Source organism: Motacilla alba, chromosome 2 (assembly GCF_015832195.1).
Source record: "Motacilla alba alba isolate MOTALB_02 chromosome 2, Motacilla_alba_V1.0_pri, whole genome shotgun sequence".
Classification (NCBI taxonomy): domain Eukaryota; kingdom Metazoa; phylum Chordata; class Aves; order Passeriformes; family Motacillidae; genus Motacilla; species Motacilla alba.
The window spans coordinates 140303091-140324948 of record NC_052017.1 but is presented as its reverse complement, the minus strand read 5'-3'; the positions used below and the strand labels follow the sequence as shown (position 1 = coordinate 140324948).

At 39.7% G+C, this 21858-nt stretch overlaps 1 protein-coding gene across 3 annotated transcripts in view; it reads left to right on the top strand.

Annotated features, from left to right (window-relative positions):
* Positions 1-21858, top strand: part of TMEM65 (transmembrane protein 65) — a 31182-nt gene that overhangs the window by 3501 nt on the left and 5823 nt on the right. For 2 of the 3 annotated variants that reach the window (XM_038162837.1, XM_038162854.1), the window contains 3 exons: positions 17704-17748; positions 19814-19881; positions 20641-20695. In XM_038162837.1, coding sequence (XP_038018765.1) covers positions 17704-17748; positions 19814-19881; positions 20641-20695 — 168 coding nt within the window. Of the gene's footprint in view, positions 1-4030; positions 4112-17703; positions 17749-19813; positions 19882-20640; positions 20696-21858 lie in introns of all 3 variants that reach the window. The other variant, XM_038162846.1, reaches the window with a different exon arrangement.

Genomic DNA, 21858 nt, shown 5'->3' with positions numbered 1-21858 from the left:
TGAATCTCTGAAGCATTTTTGAAACTTAAAACATCTGTTTGTGCTGTAGTCACGAAAATTGTAGGTGGGGAGAGGTTTGTGAGTATGTTCCTGCCTGCCATCACCTTGTCACCTGTATTACCTGCTGGTTTATGGAGCTTCCAGATACCGGGCACTAGAGGTCGGATAAGCAGCCTAGCGTGTGAATAAACACTGACTGAAATTCTGCTCTTTGTTGTAGTGCTTCAGAAGACAGAACTCTGTCTGTGAGAATGTGAGAGCTGAAAGCCTGAGTTTAAATTCACAGATGCATTTTGCATAGTAGAAGCTGGGGGAAGACTGTGAAACTGAATCTTGATAGAATAGTTCCCAGAAAATATTTTGAAAACTGTCCTGATTTAGACTGTAATCTGTATCTTACTACCTTAAAATTTAGTCAAAACATCACTGAGTTGTTCTTTCTGAAGACAGCTGCAAATCTCATCTGGATTTAGTTTTCCTTCTGCATTGAAATCTTAAAGTCTTTTTTTTTTTTTTTCTCCCCTTGTGAACCTTGGAAAGATGAATAAAGTATCCCATTTTCCCAAAAAGAGCTTTGGAACAGTTTTTAAAATTTTAGCTTGTGTTTCTTGTAAGCATGTCAGCCACACCAGACCGAGATGATACATGTGGAATCGAATACAAGTAATTTGTGTATTTCTATTTTCATGGTTACAGGAACGCTGAAGTAGCAAATAGGCCATTTGATTTCAAATGTAGTAGTCCTGCTTTCTGTTTCTAGAAGTGGTGCCCCGTAAAGAGAGGCTTAGTTTTGTTGGCTTCAGATAATCAGATTTCTGTTGTTTCTTTCTTGCATGATGGAGATGAAAGTGTATAATCTTTCAGAAAATACGGAGAATGATTTAATGCTTCTGACCTTCTATAGCAAAATTCCATTGGCAAAAGTGGCATTAGGAGGAAAATGGAACTTCTTTCTTAAGGAGCTTATATTTAGGGTTTCTACCTTTGGTTTCCAGTGTATGAGATGAGATGATTCATGAAAGATGCACTTGTGTGCAGTGCACCAAGGCTGGTAATGAGGTGGGAAAATACTAAAGGGTTTGACTTTAAGTAAGAAATACTGAACTTGGCATTTCTGCTGTGTCTTTATTGCTTCCTAGGGTACTGTTGGTCTTTTATGTGTTGCTTTGCAATATTCTTGAGCCCAGATCTAACTACTTTTCATTAATATTACTAACACAGTGATTATCTAGGGCCTCTAAGAAATCTCAGGTCTTGACAATGAAATAATCCTTTATTTTCCCATATTTTGTTGCAAAGATGGGAAAACAATTCCTGTTTTCCTATCTTTCTGTACATACACATAAAATTCATATGTATGTGTGTATATAATACACAAAATGGATGCTTTTACTATATAATGTATGTACATTGTATATTGAACACAATTCCTTGAAACCACCCAGTTGCATTTTATATCTTAAGTGGAAGACTTTTGTGAAATGATTACTAAATAAAAGGTCTTTTGAAGTGGAATTTCTTCTTCCTCTGCCTGGTGAGGTTGTGTATTACCTGGAAAACATGCAAAAACACCATAGCAATGAGTCTTGACAACTGGTTTTGTAATTTAATTTGCAGGTTTAGAGAATGCAGTTTCTAGCTAGATTCTCTTTGAAGGCATGGGATGTCATACCATTCATAATAATCTGAGATACATAAATAATCTGACCAAAAAGGCACATTCTTATAGAAAGCTGTTTGTAAGTTCAAGTTACTGCACCTTGTTTTTGTTAAAAAAAAACCCCAAAACCGTAGCATGCAGGTAAAAGGCTCCACCTCCTTGCATTCAGTTGAGCTGACAGCTGGTGCAGAATCTCAGGAATTCACAAAGTTTTAGCTAATGTTGGGTGAAATCTCATTTGGTGTCAGAAGAAACCTCACTGGCTTATGTTCTGGTGTTAAATTTATGAGCTCCCCAGTTTACTAGAATAGCTTAGGGAGTGTTTGAGCCTATGTGCCTCTACTTCCACAGCTTTACAAAGAAAAGTTAATTCAAAAGATGCAATGTCATCAAAGACGAGTGGATTTCACTGAGGTTTTTAGGCACTCTGAACAAGTCTCCTGTGAAAAAGATTCCCTCTGTTGCATGAGTCAGATGCTTCTTGCTGATATGAACAAACTGGTTCATCTGCCATGGTGGTTTAGGACTGCTTGGATTTTAGTGTCTCTTTTTGTTAGAACTGAATCTGTGCTAACACGACAAAGCATAATTCCATCCTTCTGGAAGTACTTGTCTTGTTTGAAGAGTCATTTCACAGTTCAAGTGTGAGGTTTGTGGTGAGCACTGCCCTCAACCCCTGAGCTGGGAGAACAGGAACTCAGGGGCTCATGTTCATGCTGCTGTGCTTTGCCAGGTACCGTGACATCTGGTGGGGACAGTTCTCTCTTCCTCTCTCCTTCAGACACCCAGCACATGCAGGTCAATGCCACATTGTGTGTGGAGCAGTGTCATCTACTTCTCTCTCCCTTGCTGTGACCTAGGTCAATACATTTTTTTAACTCTAGTGTTTGATTGCTATTCTAGGAAAAGGTCTTCTGGCAGACTGCTGGCAAGTGTCTAATTCATAAGTTTGAAGTGCCCTGTCTGTCAAGCTGGTAAAAATGACAAACTCTTGCCGGCTTGCCTGTGTGAGTTCCTTTATGCTTTCAGACCATTGCAGCCTACACCAGGACTGTTACCAATCTCACTGCTATGTCAAAAATACCAGGTGGTGAAAGAAATATTGTGTTTCAGATGGATGAGCTGCATTTTGCTTTTGAAACTTTTTTTTTTTAAATATAGCCCTCACCTCTTGCCCCGAGTCTTGAAGCTCTCTCATGAAGGCAGAATGCAGAAGGAAAAGTGTCACTGAGGCTCTGCTGCTCATTTTCATTAATACCTGAACCTCATGCATCACAGATTCACAGAATATCCTGAGTTTAAAGGGACCCACAAGATTCATTGAGTCAAGATCCTGGTCTTGCACAGGACACCCCCAAGAATCCCACCATGTGCATGGGAGCATTGTCCAAACGCTTCTTGAGCTCTGTGAGGATTGGTGCTGTGACCACTTCCCCCGGGAGCCTGTTCCAGTGCCCAACCACCCTCTGGCTGTGGAACCTTTTCCTAATGTCCAACTTCAGCCTTCCCTGACACAACTTCAGGCCTTTCCCTTGAGTCTGCTACAGATGAGAGATCAGTGTCTGCCCCTCTGCTTCTCTGGGCTGAGTAAGTTTGGGCTGTTCAGCCTAGAGAAGGCTCTGGGGATACCTTGTAGCACATTCCAGCACATAAGTGGGGTTTACAAGTGTCCTGGAGAGGACTTTTCACAAAGACATGTAGTGATAGGACAAGAAGGAGTAGCTTTGAAGTGGAGGAGGGTAGGTTTGAATTAGATATTAGGAAGAAATTCTTTGCTATGGGGGTGGTGAGATACTGGCATAAGTTGTCCAGAGGAGCTGTGAGTGCCCCTTTCCTGCAAGTCCAGGTTGGATGGGCCTTGAAGCAACCGGGTCTAGTGTAAGCTGTCCCATGGGGTTGGAACTAGATGATCATTAAATCCCTTCGAACCCAGACTGTTAGGTAATTTAGGGGCTGAGGTTTAATGTCATAAACAAGAATATTGGTGCATGGTCACTCATGGTAAAACTATTCTGAAACTGCTCTATGAAAATGTCCGCTGTAACTGTCTACCTTTTAACCACTTGCAGCAAGGTAATGTTTTCTAAAGTCCATGATTTTTCTGTTGTGGTTTGGTTTGCTTCCATGTTCTGAAATTTTACTTGTTCACATAACTTAAAGCAGGTTCTAGTCTGCTTAAATGCAGAAACTTTGTCTTATTTTTTTACAGAGAAAGCCCTGCAAACAATCAAGTGGAATTGATGTAAAACCCACAGAAATCCAGTCTTAATATTTATAAAAGATCTTTTCTTGCTGGCAGATGCTCCACTATTGATTGGAAGATTTTAAATAATGACTGATTGCTGTTTTGCTTTTGAAAACTCGTTGTAGCCGTAAGGTATCCTAAACCACTGGTACCACTCGAGAAGCCAGCAGAGGAGGTAGAGTCACCAGAGACGACCAGTGCATTTGGTACAGTAGAAAAAACCCAAATGGAAAAGTGTGTTTGCTGACATGTGCATTGCATAAGGCCAGCAGGCTGCTGGTTTGACAGACTTCCTGCATGCTTGTTTTGATGCATTTGGCATGTATTGCTGCAAGAAATAAAAGTACGCAGTTTTTGTTCATGTTCATATAAAGCCTTCAGTCTCAAGAATTTCAGCAATCCACATCTACAGGTACTTACACTTAACTTGACCAAGGTGTTTCAAGCACAGGTCTTTTGGAAACTGCTGCACTATACTAGAGTTTCTAGTTAATACTTGACCAGATGAAACAACTTCATTTTTCTGAAGCAGCTGAGTATCAGCTAGCTTATGCTTTTTTTCTAGGAAAGTGATGTGCATTAAATTATGAGGTCCAAATATAATGCAGAAATGATACTATAATTAAAAAATTTTATTTAGTTAGCTGCCTTTGCCCTTTCCTGCCAAAGGTAAATAAGATTGCTCCAATTAAAATTTGTTTTGTCTTTTGCATGTGTTTAAGCATGTGATGAATACAAAATAGGTGTCATGCACAAATATCTTTTATATCACACATCAGAAAAAATATCTGATTCTCAAGCCATTGTTCTTCAGCTGTGTCTTTTGTAAAATAGTACATTTTAGAGCTAAAAGGAAGATCTGTCTCCCAATAGCTCTCTTGTCCAGCACAAAAGCTGCTTTTGATTCAGGGCTTTTTACGGAAGATCACTTGAAATGCAGCTTTTACTTAGAGTGCAACTTAAACCCTTGGGAGTGATAGATTCAAAACATTTAGATCTCCCTGCAACAGGCACGAGCGAAATAGATCATGTTTATTCTGTGAACACAGAGGTTCCAGTGTGTAACCTCAATTAAAAGAAAAGGAAGTCTGCCAGTTTCTCTAAGAAATTATTTAAAGCTGACTCATTCAACTGAAAACTCCTAGCTTTAGTCAGCCTCATTTATTATTTAATCAATCCAGATATGAAACTACAGAGGCATCTGTTATCTCCAGAATATAATCCTTTCTAAAAACAACAAGTAAATGGAAAAATAAATATATCAGGCAAGCAGAGTACTTAAAGAAGCTGTCTTGGGTCTCTGAGCTGTTGTTCAGATTTTTTTTACGAAAATGGCTCATTTTGGGGAAAGTTGGACATGAGTATGTGCGCTGCCTTGTGCCTCCCTTCTACTTTATCCTTAAATTAGCACAGTGATATTTCATATATTCTGAAAGCATGCCTTTTTGTTTCTGTTTTGTTGCTGTGTGTGAGAACTTCCTTTAACAGTGAATGAACATGGAATTTTTGGGATGTGACTAACTCGTGCCTGAAACACATGCTTTCTCTGAAACAGGGGGAGTGTTTTCAGGCAAAGCCCACAAAATACTTTGTTCAACCCAGCGGAGTGCATGTTTCATTCAAAACTATGGAATATAAAACCATAGCTGTTTTTTTCCAATGTTCATTTATTTAGGAATCTTAGATATTTATATGCTAATTGTTAACAAAATACCCTCGCTAGCAGCCATAATACATAGTGATTCTTGCTACTTGCTATACTTTTCTCCAGCATCAGTTGCCAGTTTCATTTTGTATATGATGGGCTCATAATATTCATTCATTTTTGGGTATCTTGAGTTTTTATTAAATTTTACTTAGACTGAGATACTTTTGGCAAATATTAACAGGTCGTTTTTTTAAAATCACATTATTTTCTCTAGATAATAGAAAGGGGAAACAGAAACATATTTAAGACTCTGTATTAACTCTCCTATTGGCTTAAAGCAGCCATAAGAAGAAGGTGGTTTATTTTATTATCTCCTACTGCTTGTGTGTAGGGATAAAACCTTTCCTTAATGGTGTAAAAATACTTTATGGCTTTTAGGCATTTCCAGAATTAAAACATGCCTTACTGTTTGGCAGTGATCCTGGTGAAAGGCTCCTGCATGACCTGGGGGAAGGACACAGCTTTGAAAAATCTTCCTAATTTCGGAAAAATGGAAAAGTTTGAGACAAAAAGGATTCTATTCTTTCTAAAAGTTTCACTAAAGTGAGACCATCTTCAACTGAGAGGAGCCAGGTAGAGTGTCCAGAGTGGCCTGGCCTTAGCTTCCCAAAGCTCACTTCTTGGAAATAGTCTGGGACCTGTTGTCTGGGCTTCCCAAAACATTCTGGGAATGTTGGGGGAACATTAGGAGGCAGTCCCTGGTATGTGATTCTTGTCTGTGCCATGGACAGAGGTCTGTGCTTTGGGTTGTCCTATGTAAACTTGTACTGCCACAAAGCTCAGGTCCAAATGCTTACTGGGAGCCAACAATTGCTGCACTTTGACCTGCTACATTTTTCTTTTAGGCATTATCAGTTTCTGGTTATTGTACTGTTACAGTAACTTCTAAAATTATTTGCACTTGATAGCGTTTGACTTTGTGCAGTGATCTATCCCGTAGTGCTGGCTGGTTTGCTGTAACTTATCTTACACTCAGGGTGTGAATCGTCAGTCTCCATGAGGATATGATCTCATCTTTCCTCACAATCTGAATTGGTAGTAACTGTGGTTTTTTGCTTTATTTAGTTTTGCGGAAGACTGGAGAAAAATGTGCATGGAACAAACCAATTTCTTTAGCCAGCTGCCCTTTCAAATACCATCAACTTGTATTTTCAGATTACAGATAACCTCTTGATCCAGTTGTTTCTTTGCTTCAGTTCTGGTAATAGGCTGATTTTCACAAAGTGCAAGTAAAGCTTTGATGTTACAAATATAAAATTAACCGTGTTGCTCACGAGGGAGATTTAACAGTTTCCAGCTAGATTTCCAGCCATCTTTTCTCATAAAGGTTTTTGCCATAAAGAAGAGATGGGAGAACAGCTTGAAATCCACCACTCCTTCTGCAATTTCATTATATATTTATATTATTTTATGGAGTAAAGTGAATCAAGTAAATAGGTAGCTGCAAAAGTGACAGTGCTGTTATAAATAATCAGCCTGGTGACCTTTTCCTCTTGCAGATATTCAACAGACTTCTTCTGATTCAGTGTCCCTTTCCCTGAACAGAAGAAATGTTCCAATGTGCAGTTGAGTTCCGATAAATCACAAATGGTCCAGGCTGAAAAAGACTGTTCTTATTGGGAATTATATGTGACCTTTTACAAGTTTTTTACTTGTTTATTGGATCTGGTTTACCAAAACAAAACAAAAATTCACTAATTCTCTTCACTAATTCTCTTCACTAAAAACTTCACTAATTCTCAAAAAAAAGTCTTTGGATTTGTAAAGTTTTCACTGTTGGATTACATCTCAGGATTGGGTGCTAGGAACCTATTGTGTCTACCTCTTTTCCATGCTTACATCAATTTTTGCAGTTGCACATTACTATGGCTGAGTTTAACTGTGTTTTATATCTGATCCTGTGTTAAAAGCTCAGCTGAAAAAAAAACCCACCTCACTTTAATTACTTTTTCCCAGCCGTAGAAGAAAAGCATTCTCCTGGGTTTCCCACAGTGGGTAAGAGCAGGCCTGGATGAGCTGTGGATGAGGTGATGTGCAGTAGATGTGACTTGGCCATATAGGTGTGGATTTACTGCTGGCTTCACCTGTGGTGTTGCAAAGAGTGCTTTCCCTGTCCCAAAAACCTCTGGGTATGAAAGTCTCAATTCTGCTTCCCATCCTAGTACTTCTGTTCTCCTCTGGCCCTGGCTGTGTACCTGACTAAAAACAAGTGCCAGAATAAAGGAGAAGTCCCAAATACATGATCAGGAGGGAGTTTAGAAATGGCAGGAAAAGTATCAAATCACCCCTTGCAGTAACAACATGTCTTCAGATCCCTTCAGGGTGCAGTTTTGTATTTGACCTAAGGTTCTGCCTCTCTGTTTTCTCGTGGGAAGTGCCAGGAGGGTTCTTGTGCCTCAGGCAGGAGTCTGTTCTGGGATCTCTGTGTCACAAACAGCACACGGTGACTTGCACTAGTAAGAAATACTGGTTTCATCTTCCAGGTTACCTTTGCAGTTTTAGCAACTACTTGCAATTATATTTTTTACCTCAGCATTTGTCTTGTGCCTAGGAAGGGAGCTGTCTCTCCTCTTCCTTCCTCTGGCCCTCTAGTCAGGATTATTCATCGTGGTCTGAGTGGCTGCTCCCCATATCACACAGTACTTTGCTTCAGCACTGTAAAAAGCAACCTCAGCCTGAATCCATCCCCTTCTTTGCTGCTGGAAAAGAGGCTGTGTAAACATTGCAGAGATTTTGGAGAAGCAGAAGGAGGAGAGAATGAGGCAGGGAAGGATGCTGGAGGCGCACTGTGATCAGTCTCTACTGCGCACTGTGAAAAACTACAGGGGTGCATATTTCATTAAGATCTCCAGTAAATAGTGGCATTGCAGCGTGTCACTGATGCGGGCAGTGCTGCAGCATACTTTGCATTGCCATGAAGAGAAGTGTTAAATACATCAGATTCCATATTTCCTCTCCTGTGGAAAACAAAACGGGCTTCTGTATGCAGAAAACTCTGAGCTGAGGATTTGTGCTTGTACTTCACTAATTCTCAAGCTGATTAGCAGAACTGGAGGTGAAGGGTATAATTTCAGCACCCACAGGATTCTGCTGCCTGCTTACAGTGGAGCTGTGACAAAAGAACAGGTTAAAAAAAGCTGTCAGAGGAAAAGGGGAAATGTGTAAAGTTGAAAAACAAAAACTGTCCTAAGTAGCAGAGCCATGTGTTTCATAAACTGACACTGGGTACTTTCTGGGAAAGTTGAGAAGCATTGGGATTAAATAGATGGACCAGATATGCAGCTCTCCATAGAGCAGAGGTCCTGAAGCAGCTTTAGAGGGAGTGTGTGCACAGCTGGCTCTTGCAGGGGTGTGAGGTGAACTGAAGCTTGCCTTGGCTCTGCAGATGGAAGCTGCAGGGATACACTTGCAATTGAATCCTCCTGAGAGAGGCCTCATGCTTGCCAGAGGCTGGAGAAACACTGAGCAGGAGAAGGATGTTCCTTTTTTGTTTTGCAGAATAAAGGCAATTGGTTGAAAGAATAAAAAGTGAGCTTAGAACTCAGAACTGTTCACTTTTAGGAAGAGTAGAGCACAGTAGCCTTTGTCCTCTGCTTCTTCCTTCTGTATGACTTTATTTAGAAAACCAGCAATCTTAATATTTCAGACAATTTTTGTGAACAGAGTGAGTTTTTATTAGAACCTTAAGTTCCTGTGCAGAATAAATTATTACAAAATGCAGCTGCATAACAACCCAGTAGATATTTTGTACTCTTATAACATAAAAGCTAAAAGAAAATATTTTAAAGTGAAGTTCATGTGGAGTGATTTTATCTTTTTTTATATTATAATCATTTATTCAGCTGTTCGCCAGAGGAAGCCATCATTGCAGTTTGAATTTGACTATGCAGGGAGTCAGATGGGGGTGTCAGACTAGTTTCACAAATGAGGATCTGCTAAGTTCCATGGGGAAGGGAAGGGGGTATCAAAGTGGTGAATCTACTGCAGTACCTCTAGCAGTAGGTGAAGAGTTAAGAATAGCTTCATTGCTACTGCATTCTGTATTCATTAGGCATTTATATAGAGAGGCACAAATTACTTGAGTGTAATTTATGGCTGGAACTTTAATTGTCAGTGGTTTCTTACGGTGTTCCTTTAGCTGACAGGAATTAAGAGATTCTTACAGACTTCAAGGCAGCTCATATTTCTGTCTTTAATGCCCCAATGCAATGAAAAATTAGGAGGAATGTCATTACACTTAGTATGAGTGTGTAACGGAATGTTTGACAATCATTCAGTTTCTCTGTCCTCTCTGTCTCTCTTATTTTGGGTTGCTTTATTAAGTCTGAGACAGATGAAGAGCAATAAATTCTACATGCATTTAAAGTTATTTCAGACAGAAGCTTGTTTCTGCAGTTGTACTTGCTTCCAAGGTCATCCTCAGGCAGGGAATGGAACTTTCTGCTTCCAAGAGGACTCGTGCTTAGTGGAATGTGATTTAATAGCAGTTTGTCTTCAGCTCACTGTAAAGATTGTAGTTGAGTTTTCTCGAAAGAGAAGAATAATCCCACCAAACGTATTTAAACATATTTAACATGCCAGCCCCCCCCCCCCCCACACACACCCTATCTGATGCTGCTGTGCTGCCTGCAGGTGGTGGTGGCTGTGGGAAGGGTTGCTGCTGTCTGAGTGCAGGTACTGCTGGTGCCAGGGGCTGTGGAAGCACAGCTGTGGCTGAGGCACAAGCCCCTTGTGTCATTATACTCTCAGTTTTGTGCCAGGGCAGGGCAGGAGGGAGTGCCTAGTTCCCCTGTGTTCTGCACAGGCTGTTGTCAGTGAGCTGTCTCCTCTAAGGGGTTCTGCTGCTGGCTGCAGGTACCAGACCTGGCCTTGAAAGCCAAAGCTGCTCCTTTTTCTTAAAACTGTTTTCCCACTGGGCTTCTTTCCTGGGGAAAGAAGTATAGTTTTGTGCAGGATGGGAAGGGGCAAAAGGGAGAGAAGGGGCAGGAATAAACAGGCTTGTCTCTCGCCAGATTTTGAGATTTCTTGTTAAAGCAGGGCCTGTGGGGAAAATAAATGAATAAAGGATATTGTGCCTATAACTCCCTAGATACTCCCTGAGCTCTTATGTTTAGAAATCAATGTTTCCTAACACAACCCTATTTAAAGGTGATGAAAGTTCTCTAGTAGATCAGATCTCTGATTGTACACAGAGTGCTGACAATTTTTGTTAGTAAATCTTCTGTGGTGTCCCACAGAATTGCTTTGCTTGTCCTTTAACGGGAATGTATTGCACTCTGATAATGGTACAGATACCATGGTCTTGTTTCCAGTTCAGCACTGTTGCTGTGCTGCTGCTCTGCTCAACTGCAAACCCATGAAATGATGGATAGATCCCTGCCTTGAATGAGAGGGGCCCAAGAAAAAAACCTTGCTGACAGAGAAATGCCAAAAACCTCACCTTACTGAAACAGTTAAATGAATATATTTGGATGACATGATTTCCACTCTGTTAGTCAGAAGGACTCATCCAGTCCTTTTCCAAATCTAGAGGATTGGTTGTTAATAATCCCAGGCAAAGATTTATTCATCCAAAATGCTGTGCCACTGGGAGATGTCTGTCCTCTGGCTCCCAAGAACTCCTTGCAGTCCTCAAGCATTGAAATGGAGAGGATGAGAAGGCAGAGCCAGCCCCCTCTTGGTAGGATGAGTATTTGGTTTTTTGAGGCAGAGAATTTTAACTCTAAATATGGTTCTTTCCAGTCAGGGAATCGCTATAGCTTGTTTGTTTCTTGGCAGCTCTCAAGAACCTTTTTTTGTTTCGTTTTGGGGTTTTTTTGGTTTTGTTTGTTTTTTGGTTTTTTTTGTTTGTTTTTGGTTTTTTTTTTTCTTTTTTTTTTCCCATTAAATAATAATCTAACCATTTACTTCTGGAACACAGATCTCATTATTGTTCCTGTTTGCTCTCCTATCAATTTTACTACATTGCTGGCACTTTTATGCAAACACTTTAGCTGTTTTTCTGACATTTCCTGTTTCTATCTGAAGGAGATAGCTCAAACTCTCTATTTCTATCCTTATGCTGCATCTCTATTACAAGCTGCAAGTCCTTTCTGTAGTCATAACTTCAGTTGATTAACCCCCTTGAATCCCAAGGCAAGCATCTTAAGTCTTATTTTTTCCAGCTGTAGTTTGAGACCTTTTTTTAAGCAAACCACTGCAAATACTACTTTGGCATTAACCTGTTTGAGTGGAAATGCTGACCTTCACATTTATAAGGCACTGATGAAGATGGAGATTAGGTCAAGGATAAAACCCTCTTAATGATGAGGACAGTGACTTGAGCCTCTGGATACCTGTTTGCATTTCATTCTTTCTCCTACATTTCTACTTGGGGTTTCCATCTTAGGTCTCTCTGTTCTGTCAAGCATCTTTAAAAGGATATGAATGCTGTGGCACATTTTTGGAAGGGATAATAGGATAAGAGTATTGTACACTCATTACAGGGGATCACAGGAATGAACTAAGCTTGAAGTCACTACTGGGGTTTGTTCTGAAGGGAATTGATTGGCCAGGTAGCACACTGCATTCTTGCAAAGCTTGTTCAGCTCTTTGTTCAGTAGATAAAAGGTGATAATCAAATAAATCAAATAAAGGTGATAATCTCTTGCTACTTCGAGGTTTTTCAGGGAGGGTGATGCAGCATGATCACTATGTAATTCTCTACAATGTTACAGGGAGTATTAAAAAACCACTATCCTATTTGTGTTTATGCAGAATATTTGTTTGGACATAGTTACCTTCTTCAGAGTAGTAGAGAAATTTTCTATCACCTCCTCTGTCCATTTGTACCAGAGCTTTGCCCAGTTTTCCCTCTGCTGGGCATGTGACTGAAGGGGCTGACTGCCAGGTTTATATTTAGCACTGCACAAGTCAGCCTCCTTTCATGCCTTAATTGCTGTAGTAACAGGAAACCACTTGTGAGGTATAACAAATGATGCAGAATTTTTCTTTACTGTCAGCTCAGGAATTGTTGTTTCCTCATCTGGAATACTAAGGGAACCCAACTGAAGATCAACGGGACAAGATTTTTCACTTTTGCTCGATTGCAGTTTTGGTGAAAACACTGAGGAAGAGCAGAGGAAGAAAAAAGGATGATGAGGAAGTGCCTTATGATCTTATTCCATGAATGAACTCATACATCAGAGTCTGAAATTGCTTTTGAGGATCCACCTCTGAACCAAGCAATAACACATGTCACTTTTAGGCTCCAGTCCAGAATTTTGGTTGTATAGATCCTCTCCTGAACTCATGTGCAAAGGAGTGCCTCTTTTTAGTAGATACAATAATTGTTCTGATTTCTTGTTCTGTGTAAGTAATGTTTTTTTTGCTGTTTCAGTGATGTGTATGTGAATGATCAGCTGAAATGATCTGGTATGGGCTTTTTAGAGGAAACAGATTGATGAATTCAAGACAAAACCCTCTGTAACTTATAGATTACATGCCCTTGGAGCCTAAAATGATGTTATAATAGATCTAGATTATTAATATTTATTGCATTCCTCTTCTTGATACTCATTGTTTAATAATTAATTAAAGCAATTCAGTCACTATTTAAAAATCTATAAAACACTGCTCATATTTTTGTCTCAGATATGACAATAGTCAGCAGAAGCGAGTATTTTCCTAGGGTAGCTCTGGCAGTAGTACCTGCATTCAGTGTTAGTGTTTCCTGCCCCTGGGTGACAGTAACAGATTCAGCTATAAAATTTTATGGTGGTGTTAGCTGCAATTTGAATTAAACATAATACACGCCTTTAGGCTTGCAAGTTCTCTTGTATATGCCAGAGATATTTTATTTTCTTTAAAAATTGATATTCAGAAACTGGTGATGACAACTTGCTGGTTGGGGTTTTCTTTTAAATAAATGCACTCCCATTACCTGTTAGTCAGTTGTGGTTAGTTTGTCAGTTAAGAATAATAATTCTAAAACTAAATTGCGAGCACTTGTCTGCAATTGGCAGACTGACTTTAACTTGCTAGGTTTGGACAAGCTGTGGATAATAGTATTGTTTATGTTGATGGTTTTATATTTCACTCCTTCACCCCCATGCTCCCCCACCCCCCTCCTGGTTCTAACTATTTTTAGAAATAGAGAAAAAGATGGTAGTATAAATTTTAAAAGTATCAAGAACAGATTTAAGAAGCAGTAAATGTTTTTCTACTTCCCAGACTTTGCTAATTCAGGGCTCATGACATGTATTGCACTTGAACCTTGGTTTATAACCTCATTTATGGTAATGAATGTCAGTTAGAAAATAGCAATTCCTCATTCCACCATTTCATTTTATTCCTTCTGCAGTAAGATGAATCCTGTGTCTTATTGAGTGCTGTGACGCAGGATGAGCTGGTGAGCGGCCATCCCGAAATGCAATTCTGGAGTACTTTAGAGTTGTTTTCTTTTCCCTCCAGACATTTAAACTCTGAATTGTTTGATTCTGACTGAATTGAGCTCTTTAAAGAGGGTTTTGCAATTTGGATTTTTGTTTTCCCTCTGGGAAAATAAACAAAGGACACGTTTCCTTTGCTGTACTCTCTGAATATTTTTATTCTCGCTTTTTGCTGAGTCTTGAAAATTCAAATAGTCAGAACAACTTCCTATGAATAAATACCCTATACTGAAATACATTTTGCTATCTAGGGTTTTAAAAAACTTGTTTAAAGAATTTTTTTGGCTCTCAGTGCTTTCATGTCTTGCAGAGTTTTAAAGTATGTTATGCTTTAAAAAGGTGATATTGGAAGTGATTCTGTAAAAAGGTTTTTGGCTTTCATGCCACAGTGGTTGGGGTTTTTTTCTGCTTTAATTTTTTTTCCTTCCCCATGTCCCAGCTTTAGACCAATCATTGGCCTCTGCAAGTAGAGCTGAGCTGGAGCAGCCCTTTCCTGCAGCAGGCAGTGCTCTGTACTTTGCAGAGGCAGAGCATCAGTTCTCAGGGAAGCTGTCTTTGTGCTTTAAAGCTTTGTTTCAGTGCTCCAGAGGGAATAGCTTTTCCCATGAGCCTGGTCCTGCAGGTACCATGTGACAAGATCCTGAGCCCCCTGGTCTGACTTGGCCCTGCTCTGTGCTGAGGGGAATGAGATGCTCTCTCTGGCTCTGTCCTGGCTCAGACAGAGAGGGAGCTGCCCTGTCCAGACCATGTGCAGGGCTCACCAGCACCAGTTACTGAACTTCATCTGGCAGACTTCTCCTATCCCTGTCTCATTAATATGTGTAATCACAGACTTTTTTCACAGATTAATTTTTATCTTGATGATGAGGGAAGCTGTGAGTTTACAAGACTCCCTTTTATAAAATAAAGTTCTTGCATGTGCAGTAGGAAGATGCCATTACTGGTGTGAGCTCCCTATGGCTGATCAGGAGCCAGCTGGTCTCCAGAGCATGGTGCCACCATGCTGTCCCCAGTGACCTCTCTTGCAACTTCTACCCTGATAGTGTTGAAGGACTACTTGATAAAATGCCTACTTAGCAGGAATCCCATGCTACTGAAACAGATTATGTCAATGATTAAGTAATTTTTGTTTATATTTGATCCCCTGGTATTTCCCTCTGTCTTGCACTAACTTGTCTTTCCTCTAACCTCAGAGTAATGTCCCCCAGCCTGCCTTTTTTAGAAACATCCCAAGGTAGCCCTTGCTGTATGTTCAGAAGGAGGAGCTGATGTTCTTTTTAGTTATTATAACTTGGAACTCCCATTATGCCTAGACGCAAGACATTTTTATTTCTTTGTCCTTCTACCAAACACCCTTCATTCTTCCTTTTGGTAGTAAGTTTCTGAAATCAAATATTCACTGGGGTTTTTTTAGCTTTTTTTAATAGCTGTCTAGCTAAACCGAGTAGAATATAATTTTGTAGACTGACAGGTGCTATCAAACTCAGTTGTAGTTAAATCCAGAGAATTGATCTTCTAGAGCTTTGTAGTATTCTGTGACAAGCTGAATAGTCTTTTGTATTCTGTATTGATACCCAGAATAGATTGAAATTATCTGATCTAACTGGCTGTCATAATCAGGGAAAACTGAAAAGATGTCTTCCTCAGAGGTAGAGTGTTTCCTGGAAATTTGGTTATGTTGTTACAGTTTCTTGTCACAAAATCCTTTATATGGAGACATAGATCTAGATATTTGATGGGCACTGCAGCAGGGGTGGTTTCAGTGGCAGTGCCACAGGAAGCCCAGGAACCACAGTGGCTGTGTGGGAGCTTCCCTTCTGTGCAGAAAGCCAATGGAGGGCAGCACTGTGACCTCCTGTGCTTCGGTTTGGTTTGGGTTTTTTTATTCTCTCCCTGGCATTCAGCAGGATGGAGCAAGTTTAGGGAGGCTTCATCAGGAATGTGACAGTGTTGACTTAGGTTGCCTGGCCACCCTCAGGGCATCTGGAGCTTTTGGAACCAGTGGCCTCAGCTAATAATCTCTTTGTTTCAAGGTGGCTCCGATTTTCCCCAGTGTTGTGGAAATTCTCTCTGGGGAAAGTTGCCCAAAGGGAGGTACTGGTGAATATAGACAGCTCTTTCTTTGTCCATGCTTCTGTAAAAGATCTGCTTAACCTGTGAGAAAGAAGGAGACCATATGAAAGTGGGTCCCATCCCCAATCCCATTCACCCTGAACACAAGCTGAAAATTTTGGTCTGACGTTTTCTTGCCATCGATACTTGAGGCTTCAGAAGACTGATTCTGACACGGCCCCTTCTGTTTACCAAAGCCTGAGCTTTGAATCCGTGGATTCCTTGGCATTTTCTAGGGGAGAGCGAAATAATCTTTATTTCTGTAGTATTTGGGCTATACTTGTCCCATTTGCATGGTGAGTGCATCTGGTGTTTGTAGAGTTTAGGTAGTGTTTATACTGGGCATGGGGAGGAAGGACCTCTGCAATAACTGCTAGAGCTTGAAAGTGTTGAAGTCCTTCAATTAGTGAAATTATTTTGGAAGTCAGTGTCCTGGTTGGCTAAATACTGGTATTATGATCTAACGTTTTTCCCTCAAAGGTACTTTAAGTGAATATTTCTGTTTCTTCCTTAAAATAGCTTTTGAGTATAAAAGTGACTTGGATGCAAGAATACTCACTTCAGTCTGCAGTGCTGAGACATAGGCTCAAATTAATCCCACTCTGTTTGCAGCATTGTCTTTCCATGTACTTGTCTGCCCGAGTAAAATTTGAGTACTTGAGTGTTGTAGGTTCCACGTTTTACCATTTATAACCCTTGTCTGTAGAAGTTACCTCAGCAGAAGTATGGAAGCAACTTGTCATAATCTCAGGGTTCATAATATTGGAAAATATTTGGGGAATGATTTTTTTCTGTTTTAAAAAGGAGGTCTTAAGCTCAGTATCTACATTAAAAATGCTCAAGAGAAGCCTAAAAAAGTAGCTAGGTTTTTTCCCTTGCTGCTGTTAAATGAGTAACTTGCTGCTGCATTCTGCACAGCATCTCTGATCACAACTGTGCTGGTTTCCTGTAGAGAAAGTACTCTGTCAGGTTCTGGAGTCATCCTTGGTCCCTGCAAACTTTGGGTCCAGGATACCTGAAACATGCACCAAATGACCAAACTTAATCTGCTTTTACCAAAATCCGTGGTCTCCATTTTTCCTTTATTCTTACGTTGCTGTGAAAAATACCTTTTGTGAGAACATAAATGGTAGAATTTGTTTTGCAGGCTCTCTGGGGGAAAGAAGGTTGTCTGCTGCATGTTTAGAGGACATCTAAAAAAATAACATACAATTGTCTGTAGAAGATTTGATTTTTCTAATTTTGGTGTGTTTTTGTAATTTTCAAATGAAGATGGCTGTTGGACTGCATCTGAAGTATGCTGTTACTGTGCATAACCACTTATACTGGTGGAAGCTTGTAATATTCTAAGGCATTTTGGCTTTTAATACCATGTTATCTTTTGTAAAAATAATAGAAATGTAGGTGTGAAGTATTTTTCTTTCCCATTTGATAGCTTTTAAATAACATAACTGCTTTTTTTGCCTGCTAGAAATTTGGTAAAGACTTGATAATAAACTGAATCTGTGATAAAGCAGCTAACTTTCTCATTTCATTTTGACTTCTCTAGAGAAGTTGGAGGTTGCACCACCATCTCCAGGACAACTGAGACATGGTAAAAGAAGAATGTTTGTTGAATGTGGTTCAGTATTTGTGCAGTCTCTCTTTGAATTGGCTTCATCTTTGTTCCACAAGTGCTGCTCTGTCCTCATCCCTGTTGTATGGAGTAAGAGAAAACCAAAGCAAGCACCAACACTCACCCTGCTGCCTTTGTTTCATAACACCTCAGCTGGAGAATGAACAGCCCTTAGTGAAAGTAGGACAGAAAGCCCAAATGAGAGCACGCTGTTCAAAGCCAGCAGCAAACATTGTTTTTCTAAGCCAAGCAGTGTTGGTGCTGCAGTGCCTTGTGGAGGTTTTGTGTTTTAAAAAGACTGAGAAGTGGTATAAAATTGCAAAGAAATTGGAAACAGATTGTGCATTTATAATACCATGATTCAAATTCTGATTTAGTTTCCAAATTAGTGTATTTTTATGGTTTTGTACTCTGCAGCGAGAAAATTTATTTAGGCAGACATTTCCCTTTTCTAATTATCTACATTTTTTTTCTAATTTGTCCCTCCACCCCTTCCTTTGTCCCTGGGGTTCTGTTTACTCAATTTATTCCAAAATTCTGTGCATTTCAGTGAGAATTTGAGGTCTCAGTTTAGCTCCAGTACAGACATTTTATAAATACTGGGCAAATCTGTGTGCTTGTTTTGTTATTTATGTTTTGGTGGGTTTGTCCTGTGATAGTTTAAAAATAATTGGAACATTTCATAGGTTTTGTGCTGTAGTCTTTAACCTGTGCAGTTTAGAAAATAGGTGTATTCTCACAAAGTAGTTACAGATGTCCATTTATGTTTTAATACCTAAGCATGAAAGATCTTGAATGTGGCTTTGGTTTTTTTTGTGTGGTCATGGATTCATACTGTCTGCAGAAAAGAAACCCAAAAGGTACTGGGTACCAGCTTCTTTTCACATGACTGTGAGGTTCATGCACTCTTCTTTCGTCCCTCTTCCTGGTTTGCATCTCTTTTAAGTTTATAAAATGTAGGAATTATAGTCCAGCATGAAGTGAAAAAAGAAACCCTGAACTCCAACCAAATCCAGACTGAATGCTGCATTTTAAATGTTTAAAAATTGAAAAAATTAAACTTTCAACTGTATTGTTGTCATGTAGTCTCTTCTCATGTTTTATTTAATTTTATGAAGTGAGCACCTTGAAACTCAGCTGGAGACAATGCTGTGCAAATTCAATCCCACCCCCATCAAAAGCTTACAGGCTAAAACCTGAGAGAGAAAATGAAGCAGGACAAAAAGGAATGATACAGTAGCACTGTGCTCATTCTTAGAAATTTCTCAGACCAGCGTGTTCCAATCTTCTGCAACAGAAAATATTTTCAAAAAGGATTTAATGGGTTTCAGAAGGAAAAAAGAAGAAAATGCATAAAACAAAAGGTGGAGCTTGGTTTCTTAAGCAGGGTATTAAGAAGCAGCTACAAGTCTAACTTGCACTGAGGATAGTGCACAAACAAAATCAAGATACAATTCACAATTGAAATTGTGAGATAATTAACAGCCTAGCAAAACCCACCTTAGCATTTGCAGATTTGGCTGAAAGAGTTTTCACAAGAATTGTCTAGCTCCAGACAATGCTTTTAAAGTACAAAATTTTAGGAATGTGTGAAGAAGATGGAGCTCTTGCACAGAAATAATGAGGGACTTGCAGAGAAAGGGCCTTTATTTCAAGAAGTGTGGTCAGACAGTCTGGTGATCTTCAGTGATACTGCAACATTGCTGTAAGGTCTGCAAATAATATCAGAGTTTGTGCAGTTTTAAGTATTTCTCTTACGCACTAGTAGGCATAAGTGGCTTCCACCTGAAATTGTAAAAGTATTTGCAAAGTAGATTTTTTAGGTGGTTCTTCACAAGCCATTAGTAACATTTCTGTGTAGCAAAGGGTTTTACCACATCTGCCAGCAACAAAAAGGTGGCCAGGAGGAAAGGAATTTTGTGTATTTTGCCTTTGTTTCTCTTAAAACATTTTGTCTTGTTTCTCTTAGACATTTCAGTTGTTCTGTGCACTAGTGAACTCTCTTATAAATACTTCTTTTTTCTTTGTTACTTATTTCTTTTAGTGTTCTTCCACAATGCATTACCTTTTGTAGGGTTTGGATTTTTGGATAACGCAATTATGATTGCTGCGGTAAGTTCATCGTTTAATTCCTTGAACAAGTCTGTAAGATTCATATTTTTCAAGAGATCAGAATAGAATGGCCTGTGAGGTCTAGTCTAGAAAGTCCCCTTGCTCAGGATCTTCTCAGGGTCTCTAGTCTAACCTCCTGCTCAAAGCAGAGCCAGCTGTAAGATGAGACCAAGTTGTTCATGGTTTTATCCTGAGGGACTTGAGAAATCCAAGGGCAGCCTGTCTGAGCAACCTGTTCCAATGCTCAGCTGTCCTCAGGATGGAAAATGATTTGCTGTATCCAACTGGAACATGTCTTGTTTTAGTTCATGCACATTGTCTCTCATCTTTCGACCATGTACTGGTGTTTCATAATGTAGACCATGTGGTTTTGTTTTTTCAGCTGAAAACAAGAGGAGCTGTGATACTCTGCTTTATTTGTTTGCTCGGTATTTGTAGAAGTTTTTGTTCAGAGCTCTACATTCAGCTAAAGAATTGCAGTGGGGAAGTTCCTATGCAGGGATAGGGGTTGGAGGTTTGTCCCCCAGCTGCCTGAGAGAGTACATATGAAATATTAAAAGACTTTCAGAAGTAGGGCCTTGCCTTCGGGGGAATATATGCCAGGAAGATAAGATCTCTGTGATCTAATAGAAGAAATGTCCATTTATCCTTTCACTTTTAACGCAGACAAGCAATAAACAATACTTTTGTCAGTTGTATCAATATAATTTATTTTAACTTCAAATCCCTTAAATAATGAGAAAACTGTTTATTTTTCAGGGAACCCAGATAGAATTGTCAATTGGAGTTGTCTTAGGAATTTCAACTATGGCAGGCAAGTATTAAAATTGCAGCACATTTAGACTAATATGGCACATTCCTATATTTTAAGCTGAAAGTAGCACACAGGGCTGGAAATGGCTCTTCCTCAGTCTTGCAGCTGCCTTTCCTAATAGAGAAACAATCTCTGGGTGAAGCTAGGACATATTCCATTTGTAGAAATGGAATTTCAGTTCAAATAGCTTTTGAAGTTCTTGTTGTTGATTTCAGCCTAATAATTCAAATCCTGGGTCAGTTGGGAAAGTGTATTTGCATTTCTGTAATGGAACTGCTCTAAATTCCCCAGGGCCCAGTGTCAATGTATGTGAATATATGTGTTTGTATGTTGCTGTTGGCTTGCAGTGCTGAGGGGAGATCAATGTTGGTGTCTTTTTACTGCACTTCTTGGTGGCTTCTCTGCCGTGGTGAGATACCACAGGAAGGCCAAGCAGCCACCCTGCCCCTGCACTGGGCCCAGACTGATAAGCTCTGCTCAGCAGCTTTGGTGCATCTGCAGTGTCAGAGGGTGCTCATGGATCCCCCAGCTGCAGGTGCAGCATTGCTCAAAAGCACGAGGAGGGAGAGCTTAACTGAAAGTGTTACAGCAGGGCAAGTTAAAGATTTGGAAATTTGCAGGCCTTGGTTCAATGTGAGACAGGGAAGCTCATCTTAGTAAGGTCTGCTGTGAAATCTTGTATTTTGTGTGTAACTTTGTTCACTTGTGTACAGTATTTCTTCTTAAATTGACACAGTTTATGGATATATTGACGTGTTTATCAAAGCTGCATACCTGAGTGACAGCTCCTTCTATTTCCAGTGCTCCTGTGCCTCTTCAGGCACTGGAAGGCCTTTCTTGGTGTCCAGCATTAGCTGCATGGAGCTGACAATCATGAACAGCTGTTCTTAACTCTGATCTCAAAAGTTACGTTGATTTCCAGGTGTTAGTGTTGTCTTTTTGTATTTGTCAAATTTTCTCCATGTAAATTGAGAAAAATTGTTGCACCTCTTACTAATTCTAATCTGCTGCTGTTATTAAATTGTAATAAGGTCAGAATAAAAACACTGAAATATAAGGAACTTAGGTCTAGTCTTTAATTCTATATAAATTGAGAGAATGAGAAGGTCACTGGAGGGTGGGAGCTGGTTGATTTTGTTTGTAGCTAAAATAATACCTTTTTC